The sequence below is a fragment of the Telopea speciosissima genome, chromosome 2, assembly GCF_018873765.1.
Source record: "Telopea speciosissima isolate NSW1024214 ecotype Mountain lineage chromosome 2, Tspe_v1, whole genome shotgun sequence".
Classification (NCBI taxonomy): domain Eukaryota; kingdom Viridiplantae; phylum Streptophyta; class Magnoliopsida; order Proteales; family Proteaceae; genus Telopea; species Telopea speciosissima.
The window spans coordinates 65685187-65699941 of record NC_057917.1 but is presented as its reverse complement, the minus strand read 5'-3'; the positions used below and the strand labels follow the sequence as shown (position 1 = coordinate 65699941).

Sequence of the window (14755 nt, the reverse complement as noted above, 5' to 3'; positions counted from 1 at the left end):
TTTGCGGTCTTGAGGAGCATAAAGATGGGATTCCTATGATCCTATCTAAAGTTGGTGAGCCGTGGTACGCTTTATGCCCATGCTCACCAAGAGGTCTCGAGTTCGAGTCTCTTGGCTGGTATCTTATCCCCTCCCTCCCTGGTTTGATCCCCCCTCCCCCCCACCCCTCCCCCCCCACCTTCTATCAACTATCTATGTAAAGCTCCCAATAACCAAAAAAAAAAAAAGATGGGATGGATATAAGCCCAATTATTGTTCCAAAAACATTATTAGTATCAAACCCTGAATGCGACTGATTTCATCAGCTTGTCCTATCAAGTAGTTGGTAACCCAGTAAGCATACATTTTCTTGAATCATGAAGCTAGCTAGATTAGAGCATTTACCCAAAGGTTTTAAATCATAATCATGAGATTTAAAGGAATATAGGATCAGTTTGACTGCGACCACACCCAAAAATAAAAAATAAAAATTTTATGATAGTAGAGATTTTTTTTAATTTTTTTGGGGTAAAAGTTAATATCATATGTTTGGTGGTTTATAACCATCCAAAGTTGAAGATGGAAAGAGTGTGTGTCCAATGGAATGGTTAATGGTTAATGGTTAATGAGGTAGATGACTTAGTGATCCACTTGTACAATATGGGAGTCTTGTACAATATGGGAGTTAGGGGCCCTTAAAGATTATGAAAAATTATTTTTATCATTACTTTATAATCAATAGAATAATATGTTAAAATAAAAAAAGGCAAGAGAACGCTAACACGTCGTATAGTCCTTACAACAACAGTATAGTCAATGAAAGTGCACACAGGCATTGGTTTGGATGTGATTTTTTATTTTTTATTTTTTCTTGAAAAAAAAAATTGATAGCACGGTTTCAAAGACAACAACATGGGGTGATGGTGTTGGACCCATAATTAAAATGCGTAATGAACGATTTTTTTTTCCCCCTTTTTTCAAATTGATCTCATTGATAATGAAAAAAATCTAAAATACAGCAAAAGTTTTAAATGCGTTTAAAATGAATTTGCCATTTTTTAAATTTAAAAAATAGTACTTTATTTTTTTATTTTTTTAAATAACTTAATATTATATAAATTTATGGTCCACACATCGAATATTAATATTTAATTAATAAGACAAGTTATTTTTATCTAATATTTTTCAAATCTAAATGTTAAAAACTTTGTATTATCTTTTTTCCTTTTCTTGCCATTTTTGAAATGTTTGGTTTTGTACCCAGAAATGTTTGGTTACAATTTTGACTGTCGCGTGCAAATTTTGAGTTGTTTTAAACATGCCATACGAAAAATATTACTGTTCCCATTTTAACTAATTATTGTTAGACCTTAACCACTTCTTGGGTATATAGGGTTCATAAAAAACAATGAATGCCTCATATTCTCCACAAACGATATCCTCATGTTAAAGACTAATCTATATTATTTTGGATATGAGAAGTCAAAAACAGTGGCAAGATTTTATTTTATTATTTTGGTGAGATCACCGTGGGAAGTTTAGGTTCAAATAACTTATCTTCTTTAAATTAATTTTTTCAAACTATTTTTGTTTATGTTTTAATTTATCGTTTCACTTCACTTCTCTTCACTCCATTTGTAACCAAATGAAGTCCTAGACTTCCTCTATTCGTCTAATAAAATATAGGGAGGTAGTTTTTTGTCTGGATTGTTTATCTATTTTTTGATAAATCATGTGTCTTCTCTTCTACTCCAAACAAGGGGATAGAGATGCCTTTTTAAATGAGTAGGAGAAAGATAGACTCATGGGAATGTTAGTATTGGCCACATTCCCAGATAAAGAACTTTCTCCTTAAATAAAATTAGGGTAAAGGATATATGCATTGCCCATATGTAATAGCATCTCCTACACCTAACTGATGGGCGTACAAGAGGGGTGCCTCATGATTCATATGCAAAGGACCCACATAGTGAGGTGAAAGAGAGAATAGTAATTCACGATTTATATACATGACCCACATGACCAGGGAGAACAGAAACTATGAAAATGAATTCAAAACCTGAGTAAAGCTAATTCCACAGTCTAGAGATTAATAAAACCAGTTTATTAATCTCTTGCTCTCACACACACGCACACAATATGGTGCTAGTTCATGCACTTGATGCACATAACCACTGAGAAACCGTGTCTTTCCTTAATAAACTCATAATTCATGCATGAGAGCCATTCGAACGAAACGTGATGGATGATGGATCACTCCCCATTTTATATTTCTTATATTTTTCTAAGATTTTTATTTATTTTTTTAATTAATGAGTTCTGACGGTTTGGATCCTCTGGACCACAGCTTCCTTCTTTGCACTACTCTCTTCTAATGGTCCCGTTTTGACGGGCCCCGTGATACAAACAACAATATCTCTATATCTCATGCCCATATCTCTCCTTCCCCCCCCCCCCCCTCTCCTTTCCCTTCACAATTAAAAATTAAAAATAATTTTCTCTGACATTTTATTGGTTAGAGAACTAAAGTTAATACTAAATTCTGCAAAAAAAAGAAATTGACACGTCATTACTCTACATCCTCTGTAAATTTCCCCCCAATGTCCAGTTATAGCCTACAGAATTACGAAGATGTTCTCAAGAAAAGCTAAACCTGAAAAGGACATTATGGTAATTGTATAGTGATTCTTCCCAAAAACACATTTGATATGCCTCGTGGGTGGCAGGCATATCGGGTTGCTTTGCATGTGACCCCACACCGCTTAGATCATTAGGTCATAGGCTGTGGTCCCCCTCCATCATCTCCCAGGTCCACCCCACCCTTTCTGCTCTCACTCTCTCTCTGTTTCTGGCTTTCTGCCCGCAATCTTTGCCACTTTAAATACCCAAAATACCCTCTTCGGGGACCCACCACCAAAAGAAACCGGTAACCGGGTAACCCCGTAAAGATAGGGAAGAAATAAAGAAAAGGTGCAGCCGCGGACACGAGATGGTGCGATCCAATCCAGTTAAGCGCTGACCGGTCTTACACTCTCACGTCCGGGGAGCTGTTGCACGTGCGATGGTGAAATCTTAGGTGTCGTGGCTCGTAGGTCCCACTCGTGCCTTCCTATCCCTTTCCATCTCCATCTCCATATCTCCACGCAACCGACTCCCTCTCTCGATGAGAGAGAGAGGGTTTGTTTGGGATTTTAGTATCACGTGAAAGGGGTTAAGTGGGTGAAGAGACCGTAGGCCGCATAATCGTGCCCCGCCCACACACTGACAGCGCGGCCTCACGCCGCAGAGCAGAAGGGTGCACCGTGTTCCGATTTCCGACCTATCCTTTCGTACACATGCTTAACCTCTTGAGTCTTGACACGTATACAAAAGATGGACCCCCCACCGTCGTTTCTTCAGCCATCCTCAGTCAAGTCATTGCTCACCCACCAACCCTTTCCCTGTACGAAACGGAGGCTCTGACACGAACGAGCCAAATGGCAGAGAGGGTGGTGGGAGTGTGTCTTTGTCCCTTAGTACCTTCATGTCAGTTGCGCCGATTGTCTCTTTCTGTACGTAGATGCCCCAAACCTACACCCTAGTTACGGATCATCGTATGTTACACTTGTAATGTCCTTTATACCCTCACCACGGTGTAAACTCTGAAATTTGAATCGAGCCGAGCTGAGCCGAGCCTACTAGACAATGCGCACTGCCTCAGCGACTCAGCGAGAGTTGAAAGTCGAGACTCTGAAACAGAGCTCGCAAATAATGAAAACTATTAATTTGCCTTATTTGGAGAATTAATCACTTAAACACCATTAAATCACATTAACGACGCCGCACGTTCTCCTTATTTCCTATTGTAACCTCAGCTTCTCACGCAATGCAAGCTTCCCAGTTACTCCATAATTCCACTAGTCGGACTTAGGGAATAAACAGATAAAGTTGTAAGAAGTAAAGCACAAATAATGGCAAATAGAGTAATTTCCACAGATATAGAGGGGCCATTGGGAACATGTGTCGTATTTAGCTCACCAGCTTCTCCCCCAACCCCTCATTTATTTGATACGTGGCTTCGGCGAACTTTTTCGGATTTCTGGTTCTAATAAAAACCATCTTTCCTGTTTCTCGAGCGGTTTTGTGTTTGGACTCCCGCGATTTTGATCTGGATTTCCGTCCATTCTTACTGTTTGAATTAGGCGAGAGATCTGCTAAATAGACATGGATCTGCTCTTCTTAGCGGTAATATTACAGTTCTAGCGAGTGCCTTGGATCTTTGCTTTGTGCCTTGTTATTCAGTGTAGAATTGCTGGATTTGGCGTTTGATCTGCTTTTCTCGAGGTGTTTCAGTTGATTCTTGGTGGTCTTGGGAAGAATTGATTTGATTGTATAGCCATGACGTCCGGAACGAGACTTCCGACATGGAAGGAGAGGGAGAATAACAAGAGAAGGGAGAGGAGAAGGCGAGCTATCGCGGCGAAAATCTATGCCGGTCTGCGACTGTATGGGAACTACAAGCTTCCTAAGCACTGTGACAACAATGAGGTCTTGAAAGCTCTCTGCAACGAAGCCGGTTGGACTGTGGAAGAAGATGGCACCACCTACAGAAAGGTATGTAGTGGCTTTGCCTTCTGTAAATCTTTTTTTCTTTTTTTTTTCTCGGGTCTCTACTGGTTTATGATTTTTGGTTCAGCCGGCGCAAGTTAACATTGTGCTCTGATATTTCAAGAGAGCTTGCTCCGTTAATCGTCAGAGACAGATCACTCACCGGATCTGCCTTCGATTTTCTCCCACCTTTTTTGACTTTTGTGCGAAGGAAAACTTTCGTCTTCGGGTTTTGTTGATTTTTAGTTTGAAATTTGATACCAAACCGTATGACCATCGGTAGGAAGCATGGTGAATCTATCGACACCTACTAGTTTTTTTTTTTTTTTTTTTTGCAGAATCTGCTAACGTGCGCCGGAGTTAACTATAGGTTTCTTCGTCCTATGCTCCGGTCCCGCCGGCCTGGTCGGCCTGCAAAACAATGACCGTCCTTTCTGCTTTCTTCCCTTTTTCGCTCGTATTTTTTCTGGTTCTTTTGTTTTGTTATTTCCTTCTTTTGTGGATCTGTCGTCTTAGATTCCTGAACTGCTTTTCCCTACTGGCGCACGTTAGATGGATCTGTTCCAAATTTGTATTTTTCTTTGACCCGTGAAACGTAAAGATTCTCTGATTCTACTTACACGGACGACGACCGGGGGTCTGAAGTCTGAACGACTATCTATCCCCAGAAAAAAAAAAAAAAAAAAAAGTCTGAACGACTGAAACCAGCCTGCAGACTGAGAAAGACGACAGTACCCCTGTGAATCGTCAGGAAAGATTTCCCAAAATTCTTACCAGATTCTAGAAATACGTGATTCATTAGGGGTAGTTTTTGCCATTTTGGGAACCTCTCCTCCTCCTCTCCTAGATTCAATGTAGGCTCTTTTGTTTGGTTCTGGACTTCTGCCGCGTTCTTCTTTGGGAGATTCCGACTTCCGATCACTTGCAGTTCTCATCAGTGTCTAAGGGCAATTCTGGAATCAAATCTTGGCTTTTCTCGTGTTCTTTGAAACTTCGCATTGAAACGTCAGCAACTGTGTACGTCTTTTTAGGTTATTCTGGTCACTTTAATGTCCGGGCATATAGGGTTCCGGTGGCCGATTAATGAGAGTACTTTAATCGTGCATACATGCGAGATTCCCGGTTAATTTTATATTTTCCCACGAAAGCGAGTGTAGTTTTGGGGGTTTGAGTTGTTGAGAACAGAGAGTTTATGTTAGAATATTTCATTAGGGAAAAGAGATCTCGAATTTTTTCTCATCCAAGCCAGTCTTCTGTGTTTGTGGCCCCTACCCGTACCACCGGTCGGGGGATACGTGTCACGCCGGGGAACAGTCGTCGACAGTACGTCCCGCTTTAATCTGAGTCTTAGTATTTTTTTTCTTTTAGCTTAGCTGTTAAGTGGTGTCCGTGTCTGCTTATCTTGTCGAGTTGATCTAATGGCTTGGAAGATGCCCATTATATACCCATTCCTTGAATTACCCTTGATCTGGAGTTACTTATCCTACAATCTCTGGCCTGGTTATGGTTCCTTCTTCTGATCTATTTTTATATCCTGCAGGATTTCTTAGATACCTCTCTGGCTTGACATGTGATCCCCCTAACCCTTCTGTGATTAAGATCTTGTGTGTACCGAAATGTCTTCATTCCAGTTTTAGTTTTACCATCTACTTTACTTTCGGCAGTGGAGAACTTGTTAATGGTTATCCTTTCGGTGGGAGTTTAGAACCAAAATAGACAGGCTTGAGGACATTTTCTTCTGATTCAGTGATAAGACTTGGTTTATGCAGCTGCAATTGTTTTAATAAACCTGATTTTTGTGGCATGTCCCACTCAAAAGATGTCTGGTACTATCAAATGAATAGTCTATGTCAAAGATAAGAAAATAGTGGACCACATGGGGGGGTACATGTCTTCATGTTCGATAATGTGAACCATTAATGCCTGCAGGATCTTGGTTTTACAATTGAAGACAATGTGAATGCGTACTTGAAATATTGGTTTCGTTGATTTTTTAGCCAAATTGAAACGATGGCTCATTGGCTTGATAAAGTTGAGACGTTCTGTGCTGGAAATCCACCTGAAATGAAAATCTCGTAAAATCCTAAAAGGGATATGTAATCAAAGTAGTCGACACTGTTGTTACTTGTAACCCACTTGAAGCATATCTGGGTTTTTGACTTTTCGCTGTTTTATTTGAATATATATCCTATTTTCCATTATTTGACAGGGATGTAAGCCTCTTGAGCGCATGGACGTGGTTGGAGGGTCTGCATCAGCAAGCCCGTGTTCTTCGTACCATCCCAGTCCATGTGCATCGTATAACCCAAGCCCTTCTTCCTTCCCTACTAGCCCAGCTTCGTCCTCTTATGCGGCCAATGCCAATACCACTGCTGATGGCAATTCCCTCATCCCATGGCTTAAAAACCTGTCTTCTGCATCATCTTCAGCCTCTTCCTCCAAGCTTCCCCACCATCTCTTCATCCATTGTGGCTCCATAAGTGCCCCCGTCACCCCTCCACTTAGCTCTCCAACTGCCCGCACACCACGACTAAAGACTGATTGGGATGACCCAGCAGCTGGCCCAGCCTGGGGTGGACATCACTACTCCTTCCTACCATCTTCTACCCCACCAAGTCCTGGGCGCCAGATCATCCCTGATTCTGCATGGCTTGCGGGTATACGGCTCCCTCAAGGTGGACCATCATCTCCTACATTTAGTCTTGTCTCATCAAACCCATTTGGCTTCAAGGATGAAGCCTTGGCTGGTGGGGGCTCTCGCATGTGGACGCCTGGGCAAAGTGGGACATGCTCACCGGTTGTTGCTGGGGGCTCAGACCAGACTGCTGATGTTCCTATGTCTGATGGGTTCTCAGATGAATTTGCATTTGGAAGCAACGCAACAGGACTAGTGAAGCCTTGGGAAGGAGAAAGGATCCATGAAGAATGTGGATCAGACGACCTGGAGCTCACTCTTGGTAGCTCAAGGACCAGGTGAGGTACAACCTAATGTTTGGTTGAATGGAATGGTTTTGTGTTGATCTTTATTTGCTTACGTTTCTCATGCAAATTTTATTGATTGTGTTTCAGGTAAATGGGGGCGTGAGAAAGAAAGAGATATATGAAGTGTCCATCTTCTCTCGCTTTATAAGCTTCTGGTTCTTTGTGAAAATGGAACAGGTTACTTGTTTATTCATGGATTACTGAATCAGAATTTGGTTTCAGAAAAAAAGAAGAGTAGAAAGACTTAAAAAGGAAAATGATGTGATCCATCTACTATTTGAGGTGGGGAAGGGATTAGCAGAGGTTGGAAGATTGAGGAAGGATACATAAGAGGGTAGAAGTGGCTGTTTGCTTTTTATTTTTAATCCAAAATTTTAAATTATATAGTTTATGGTGGTGGCCTGGTGGGGGTTTTCATCCTTGGTTCTCCTTTTTCGTTGTTATTTTTTTCACCCTATTTTCTTTTTCCTATTTGATTCAAAGTTTAGAATACAGATATTGATTGGTGTCTGTAATTTTGGGTTTGCCATTGAGAAAGGATATTTGGTGGTTGTGCAAGAAGGATCCCTTAAACCTCAACGGCCAACTCCACTTACATTTGGAAGGTGTGACGATCCCTTGTCTTTCTCGATGTTAGTATTATATTAGTTTTCTTCTGTGATATATATTTATATTGTTCCCTTGCCTGATCTTTTATCCTATCTTTTTCCCTTTTATTTCTTGTGCAATAGGATTCCCTCATTATGATTAGTGGGTTAAAAGCCATCTTTTTTAATTAGGGGGGGAAGAGACACAAACAGTAAAAAGTCATTTGTAGGCGACAAATCGGTGGAGTGGACCCGACCCACTATCTTAACCTCTAAAGGGAATTGCCATTTGATGTAAAAATCTTAGCTGAAGGTGTGACTGTGAGTGGTGATTCCTTTTTAAAATGTCAGTGGGAGAGTGGGGACTCTCATCACAGTAGAGCCTTTGGAATCCAAAGAAGGAAGAAAGGAAACCCCTAAAATTTAACAAAAGTAGGATCCACTGTGCTCCATTTTACACTTTCATTATTGTTTCTGTTGCATTAGTGGCCATTAAAGTATTGAGTCTTTTTCTCTGTCTAATAAATATGGACCGAATTCTCAGTAACAGTCTCCCTGCTACTAGACCGTTCTGCCCATCGGAAGTTAAAAAAACGACCCTTAACAAAGCTTGCCTTGTTACTTGGTGGCATGCTTGCAAAGCTAATGTGTACAGTGGGTTGGCTTTTCTCTTTTTTGGTTCAAGGGGACCATTCATTAGCTTCTGAGCAGCAGATGGACGCCTGGACCACAAGCCCAAAACCTGGGATTTCAGAGGAAGAGTCTGTTTGCTTAAGGAATCTAACCTGTTTAAAGTAAGAGTTGGCTCTCAGGTTTTGGCTGGAATGATCTCTTAAGACTCATTGTATCTTGCATTAATTACCCCTGACAATAACAGCTAAAAAGCTAGCCTCTCGCGTGAGGGGCTCTTTAGACTTCATTGGGAGGAACCTTTAACATGCCCGAAAAGGTTGCTACCTGTATTAATTTCTCTAGTTTGTATTTGTATTTTAATGTAGGAAGGAGTGGCGAGGGACCAATTTAGGTGAGAGAATGAAGATGCAATTCAGCCATTGTACCAAGGAAAACCAATTCACAAAATAATTTGACAGATGAACACCATCCTTTTGGTAAAATATGTAAGAATAGAGTTTCTCTTCAGTCCGTGTGAAGAGATTTCATCACTATTTAGCGGTTGGATAAGATTCTAAGGATTTAGTAAGTTATACTGTGTTTGTATGCATTTTAGGTTACTTTTGCATTTTTGGATAATAAAAATAGTTGTTTTTATTGCTTGAGAATGCGAAATCCACCTAAATGCATTTCAAAAGTACATAACAAACATTGCCTTAGTTTACTATATAGACTCACTTGATCTTATTTTGGCTCGAGAGGCTAAGAGCTATAGTTAACATTTGGGTATTATTAATAAATGCTTGTTATCACAACCAAAAAACAAACAAAACAAAACAAAAACGGATTGGGAAAATTATGAATGTGTTAACACCTTATTTTTGGTCTATTTCGGTCAATAGACAAATAGACTGAAATCTGATTTTCGGTCTATTTCGATCAATAGACAAATAGATCGAAATCTACTTTTGTCAAGACTAACTTGTTAGTAAATGACTGAAAACAGTCAGACAAAAAACGATCAATGACCGAAAATAGTAAAAAATAGTCAATGATAAAAAACGATCACAAAAAAGGGTCAATGACCGAAAATGGCCAGTCAGTGAGAAACGGTCAATGACTGAAAACAGTCAGTCGGTCAAAAAATGGTCAATGACTGATAAACGGTCAGCGACTGACGAACGGTCAGCAAGGTGGTTACAACCAACTCTCAAAGAAGTGGATAGTTGTGAAACTACCTAGTATGCCATGAAATAGGTTCCTTTGAATTTGAAAAAAAAAACAAAGTGGGAAGGTGGTGTAGCCGTGTAGGAGGTTATGAACAGTTATGTAACCACCTAAAGAGTTAAAATTCAAATTCAAATGAGAAATGGAAGTTGCTATAACTACCCACAACTCAAGATTCTACAAGTTTAGTCTATATATAAGATTTTCATCTTTTACTTAGAGGGGGGATCAACATTTGGAAGAGGCATCATGTTCTACATATCAGCAGGCTACTTGACATCATGTTGACATCTGTAGGCCAGAAGCGAAGACATCATGTTATAGTATCAATAGGCCAAGGCAACCATGTGATCTACCAACATCTGTAGGCCAGGGGCATCATGTTATCAACATTAGTAGGTTTGAAACACTGGACATCATGTTCAATATCCGCAGGTCATTAGCACCATGTTATCAACATCAGCAGACCAGGAATGGAATGTTGATCTACCATTTTCTTTTGTTATCTTTTTATTTTTTCTTTTTTGAATCAATGTCAATATACTTCTATCTTTCTCTTCTTGGCATTGCAATCTTTGCATTTGTTTTGAAAAGTCCTTGGATTACCAAGGTATTGGTAGAATCCACTCTTTGATTCCATTCACTTTATGGAATAGTTTTCTCATCCAACAACGATCTCCAAACCGAAGAAATTTGGGGGAAATAGAATGTGAGGCTGCATTGTTTGCCTCTCCTATGCCATGAGGTCTTGCGTTAAAATAATTCCTGATTCATTTCTTGTTATAATTTATTCAGGTGAGTAGAGAATCAAAATCTATGAGCTTAGATAATACTTTTGGAGAAACTTTAGATTCTTAAAATCACTATATATGCTCGTTGTTAAACTTCACGTGCCAATGGCTTCTTGCTTTGGAAACTCTGTTTGGAGATATTTAAAACAGAAAGAAGAATTAGAAAATGAGAGGAAAATCCCTATCCATAGTCTACTTTAACAAGTGGTCAATTCAGAAATCAAAAAAAATATCAAACATCTTGTCAACATAAGAGATATCTAACAATTCCTTTTGGACCTATCCACATAGGACGGTTCACCAACCATCTTAGGGTTCATAAACCCCTCCTAAGGTTTTAGTATGTCTCCAAAATGTCTTTTTGACATCTTTTCTCATCCTCTCCCACCCCATGGTGTATGGGATCCTAATCATCATGGGCGGAGGGAAATTCAGTTCATTGTTGTTTTATCTTTCGAGATGACATTCTCTACCCAAAAGCACATTTGGGCACAGACTACGTCCAGACACAGGGCGAGACAAGAGCAGGGTTTGGGTCATTTAGGGAGGGGAGCGATCATTTTGCCCACCCCCCATGTGTCGGGTGCGCCCCAATGCAGGAAACTTTATCCATTTTCTTAATAAGAACTTAAGGTGCACCTGTGTTTTTCTCTCTCTCTCTCTCTTGGGTTGGGCTTTGGAGTTCATAGTAGGCAAGACCATCTCACAATGGAAGCTATAGGCACTGTTTACTAAATTGATTAGCTCTTTCAAATCTCAAATCTCTTGGATGCATTTGGGGGTAGGGGGAGGATTATACTGTACAGGTTAGAGAGCCAGTAAGACTGTGAGCCACCCCCAGTCCTCCACCCCCACCCCCACCCCCTGCTGCTTGGGAGACAGCCGTACTATTGAGGTGATGGAACAACCTTACAAAAGAAAGCCCCATCATGCCTAGTCCCAAAAACGTATAGTACCTTCGTTCTCTTAACTTGAAAAAAATTAAAAAGATGCCCTTAATAGCGTTTGGGTACGCGTTTGAAGTACCCAACCAAGCAACCAGCTCCTCTGAATTCTAATGGGCAATTAAAAGGGAGGGAAAGGACTGGGTCTCTCAGACTCGATCAGGCCCTTTACTGCTCTTTTAACTCTCAGTAGTACGAACACCTGCTGTTAAACTGTCACGACTCACGAGACTCCTTTGTTGTACATCGGTTCTTGTGCACAGTGGGATCTGTGGTACTGATTCTATTCTCTGCTACTAATTTCAACTATGAAATATGAACACCTCTCTTTTTACCCCCCCCCCCCCCCCAAAAAAAAAAAAAAAAAAAACACTATGAACACCTCTCTCTCTCCTCTCTCCAGGTCCAGTACTTTCAGTTTGGAGCTCAACTTTAGTTTCTGACGATTCTATAACCGTTCAATAAAATCATAGGGTATATGTAGAAGTAGGTGGCCGCTTTTGACTTTTTTACTATACCGTAAACAAAGATGCCAGAGTTGATCCCAATCTTTGAATTTGGATTCGTTTGTCTTTTGTGAATGATGTATGGTATCTGGGTTCATGCATAATCTACAGGGCTTTCTTTAGATTGCACACCTATTTCTCCAGTTGTTTTCAAAAAAAAAAGAAGAAAAAACGGGTCTATTTCTCCAGTGAAGATAGAATAGTTAGGGCAAGGCCTTAAATTTCAGATTTAAATCTTGTCATATGCTGTTTCATGTATAATATATATTGACATGCACCCTCAACACAATACAACTGACTCCCTCTTGGTAGTTAGTTGGACCAGGATCCTCTGCAGTATCGGTGGAGCGGTAGTGCACATCTGACGGCATAGCAGAGGCCAAGTGGGACACATGGCCTCTGTTGTATCGTCGGATGTGCACTATCGCCCCGCCGGTATTGCAGAAGATTTTAATCCTAGTTATTACAAGTCTTGATGTTTGAATTTAGTGAAAATCTAGATGTCACTTGTCTAGTGAAATATCATGTTTCACTATTTGCCTCGTGTAGTACATGGATACATTCTTATGAGTGACGATCACGCAAACATTTCATTAGCATAATTTCAACCTAAAATGAGTAGATGAAGTAACTAAGATTACAAAAGATGTCATCTTGTATTTTATATTCATTTCCATCTGATTATATTTTCATAATTCTAATAAAACTTTTAATTTGAGTTTGAACGACTTTCCTTACTTATTTTGGGATAGAATTTGGCCACCGATATGTCCGATATGTATGTGGGTCAGAGACCCTCTCTCAGTGGCCATCTTCATCATGTGCTCTCAGGCTCTCAATTTGGTTATCTTCCCAAGTTGAGGAGTACCATCTTGTTAAAGGTGTAAATGTATGGAATAGGTCCCTCCCTCACCCCCAATATCTTACCTACCTTTTCCAGATAATTGCTAACTCTTCTCAGAATTGAAGTTGTAAGAGGTCTGTAATCTTAAAGCTTGTGTGGAGCTTTATTGTCATGCCAGTGACTAACAGATAAACCTGGGCAGAATCCAACACTACTTTCAACCACAATACCCTTCAAAGTAAGCGATGGTTTTCCAAAATTCTGTATGGAGATGATCCCTCAAAGTATCTAGGCCTTCAACAAAATTTGGTTTTTCGAAGGCTCAAATTTTCAGCTCCATAAGTGATAAAGTCTCCCATTGCATTCAGAGTTGGAAGCATAGACTCTTATCGCATGTAGGCAAAGAAGTGTTGTTCAAATCGATGGCCTTCTCCTTGACGAATTTTGCTAGGTCCCATGGATTTCAAGCTTCCAAAATCTCAACATAATCACCTTCAAAAGACGGCATCAAATTTCTTTTGGGGTCAAGCTGATCATGGTTTGAAAATCCATTGGATTTTTTGGGAGAGACTTTCTTAATTGCTCAGTGGAAAAAGGGTGTTTGGGATTTAGGGATTCCACCCTCCATAACAGTGCCTCCTATCTAAAGTCGCTTGGCGGTTAATCAACCAGACTTAATGTAGACAAGGTTTATCAAATTTATTTATTTTCCCTATACCAACTTTTTGGAGGTGAGTGTGGTCACCAGCCCTCTTAGGCTTGTGATAGCTGGTCTTATATGGAAGATGGGGAATGATGAATAAGTCAATATATGGGGAAAAAATTGGTTGGAGCGCTGCTGTACGCATCGTGCGACACAGCAGAGACTTCAATCTTGACCTCTTGAAAGTGTCTCAAAACTTATTGATCCCTCAACCTGATCTTCGAACTTGGGGTTGAGATTTGGGGCTAATCCAAAAATGGTTGCTTTACAGTAAGGTCTGCCTACCACCTTCTATCTAAGCAATCTACAACAGCAATCACAGCAAGGCCATAGGCATTCAATCACTCTCAATGGCAGCACATCCCAGATATTGTTCGGAAGAGGATATGGAACTCCCACACTCAGCCTAAGATAAGGAATCTCTTGTGGTGCGCTTGCACCAATGGTTTGGCCTCGTGTGAGGCTCTCTACCGCCACAATGTTCCCATTGATCCAATGTGTCATAGATGCGGCTCCCCCTCAGAAACCCCAGATCACATTCTCCTGGATTGCTCCTTCGCGAGAGCCCTGTGGTTTGGCAGCTTTGTCTCTCTCTCTCTCTCTCTCTCTCTTACATTGCTCCTCAAAATGAAGACTCAAAAATTTACCTTTGGATTAAAGCCAGAAACGATTCAATCTTCAATAGGAAACAATTGTCCCCTATGGAGATCGCTCAGACTGCCATCAATGCCACAACAAAGCCTCAGTCAGGTCCTTACACAGCCCAGCCCCATCAGCCTTCTGACGTTTATGGTTCTTGGAAGGCCCTTCCAACTGGATTCGTTAAGGCAAACTGTGATGCTGCTCTCAACCATGACAAAATGACAAAGTATTGACTTCTTTTTTTTTTTTTTGTAGAACAAGAGGTATTGAGTTCATTGTCCGTGATCAGGGGGGCACATGTAAATTGTCTATTTCTGAGCCTTCCCATTTGCATTCCCCCCCCCTGTTTGG

The 14755-nt window shown here is 40.4% G+C and overlaps 1 protein-coding gene across 3 annotated transcripts; it reads left to right on the top strand.

Annotated features, from left to right (window-relative positions):
- The first annotated feature begins 4024 nt into the window (after positions 1-4024).
- LOC122652185 (BES1/BZR1 homolog protein 4-like) lies at positions 4025-8106 on the top strand. Of its 3 annotated transcripts, none has more exons than XM_043845862.1 (3): positions 4025-4572; positions 6776-7539; positions 7636-8106. In XM_043845862.1, exons 1-3 carry the CDS (start codon positions 4357-4359, stop codon positions 7637-7639), a joined length of 984 nt encoding a protein of 327 aa, XP_043701797.1. In that variant the 5' UTR covers positions 4025-4356; the 3' UTR covers positions 7640-8106. The 3 variants fall into 3 exon arrangements, with proteins under 3 accessions (XP_043701797.1, XP_043701799.1, XP_043701800.1); XM_043845864.1 differs by having other exon boundaries at positions 6776-7541; positions 7639-8106; XM_043845865.1 differs by lacking the exon at positions 7636-8106 and having other exon boundaries at positions 6776-7543.
- Positions 8107-14755: the final 6649 nt, after the last annotated feature.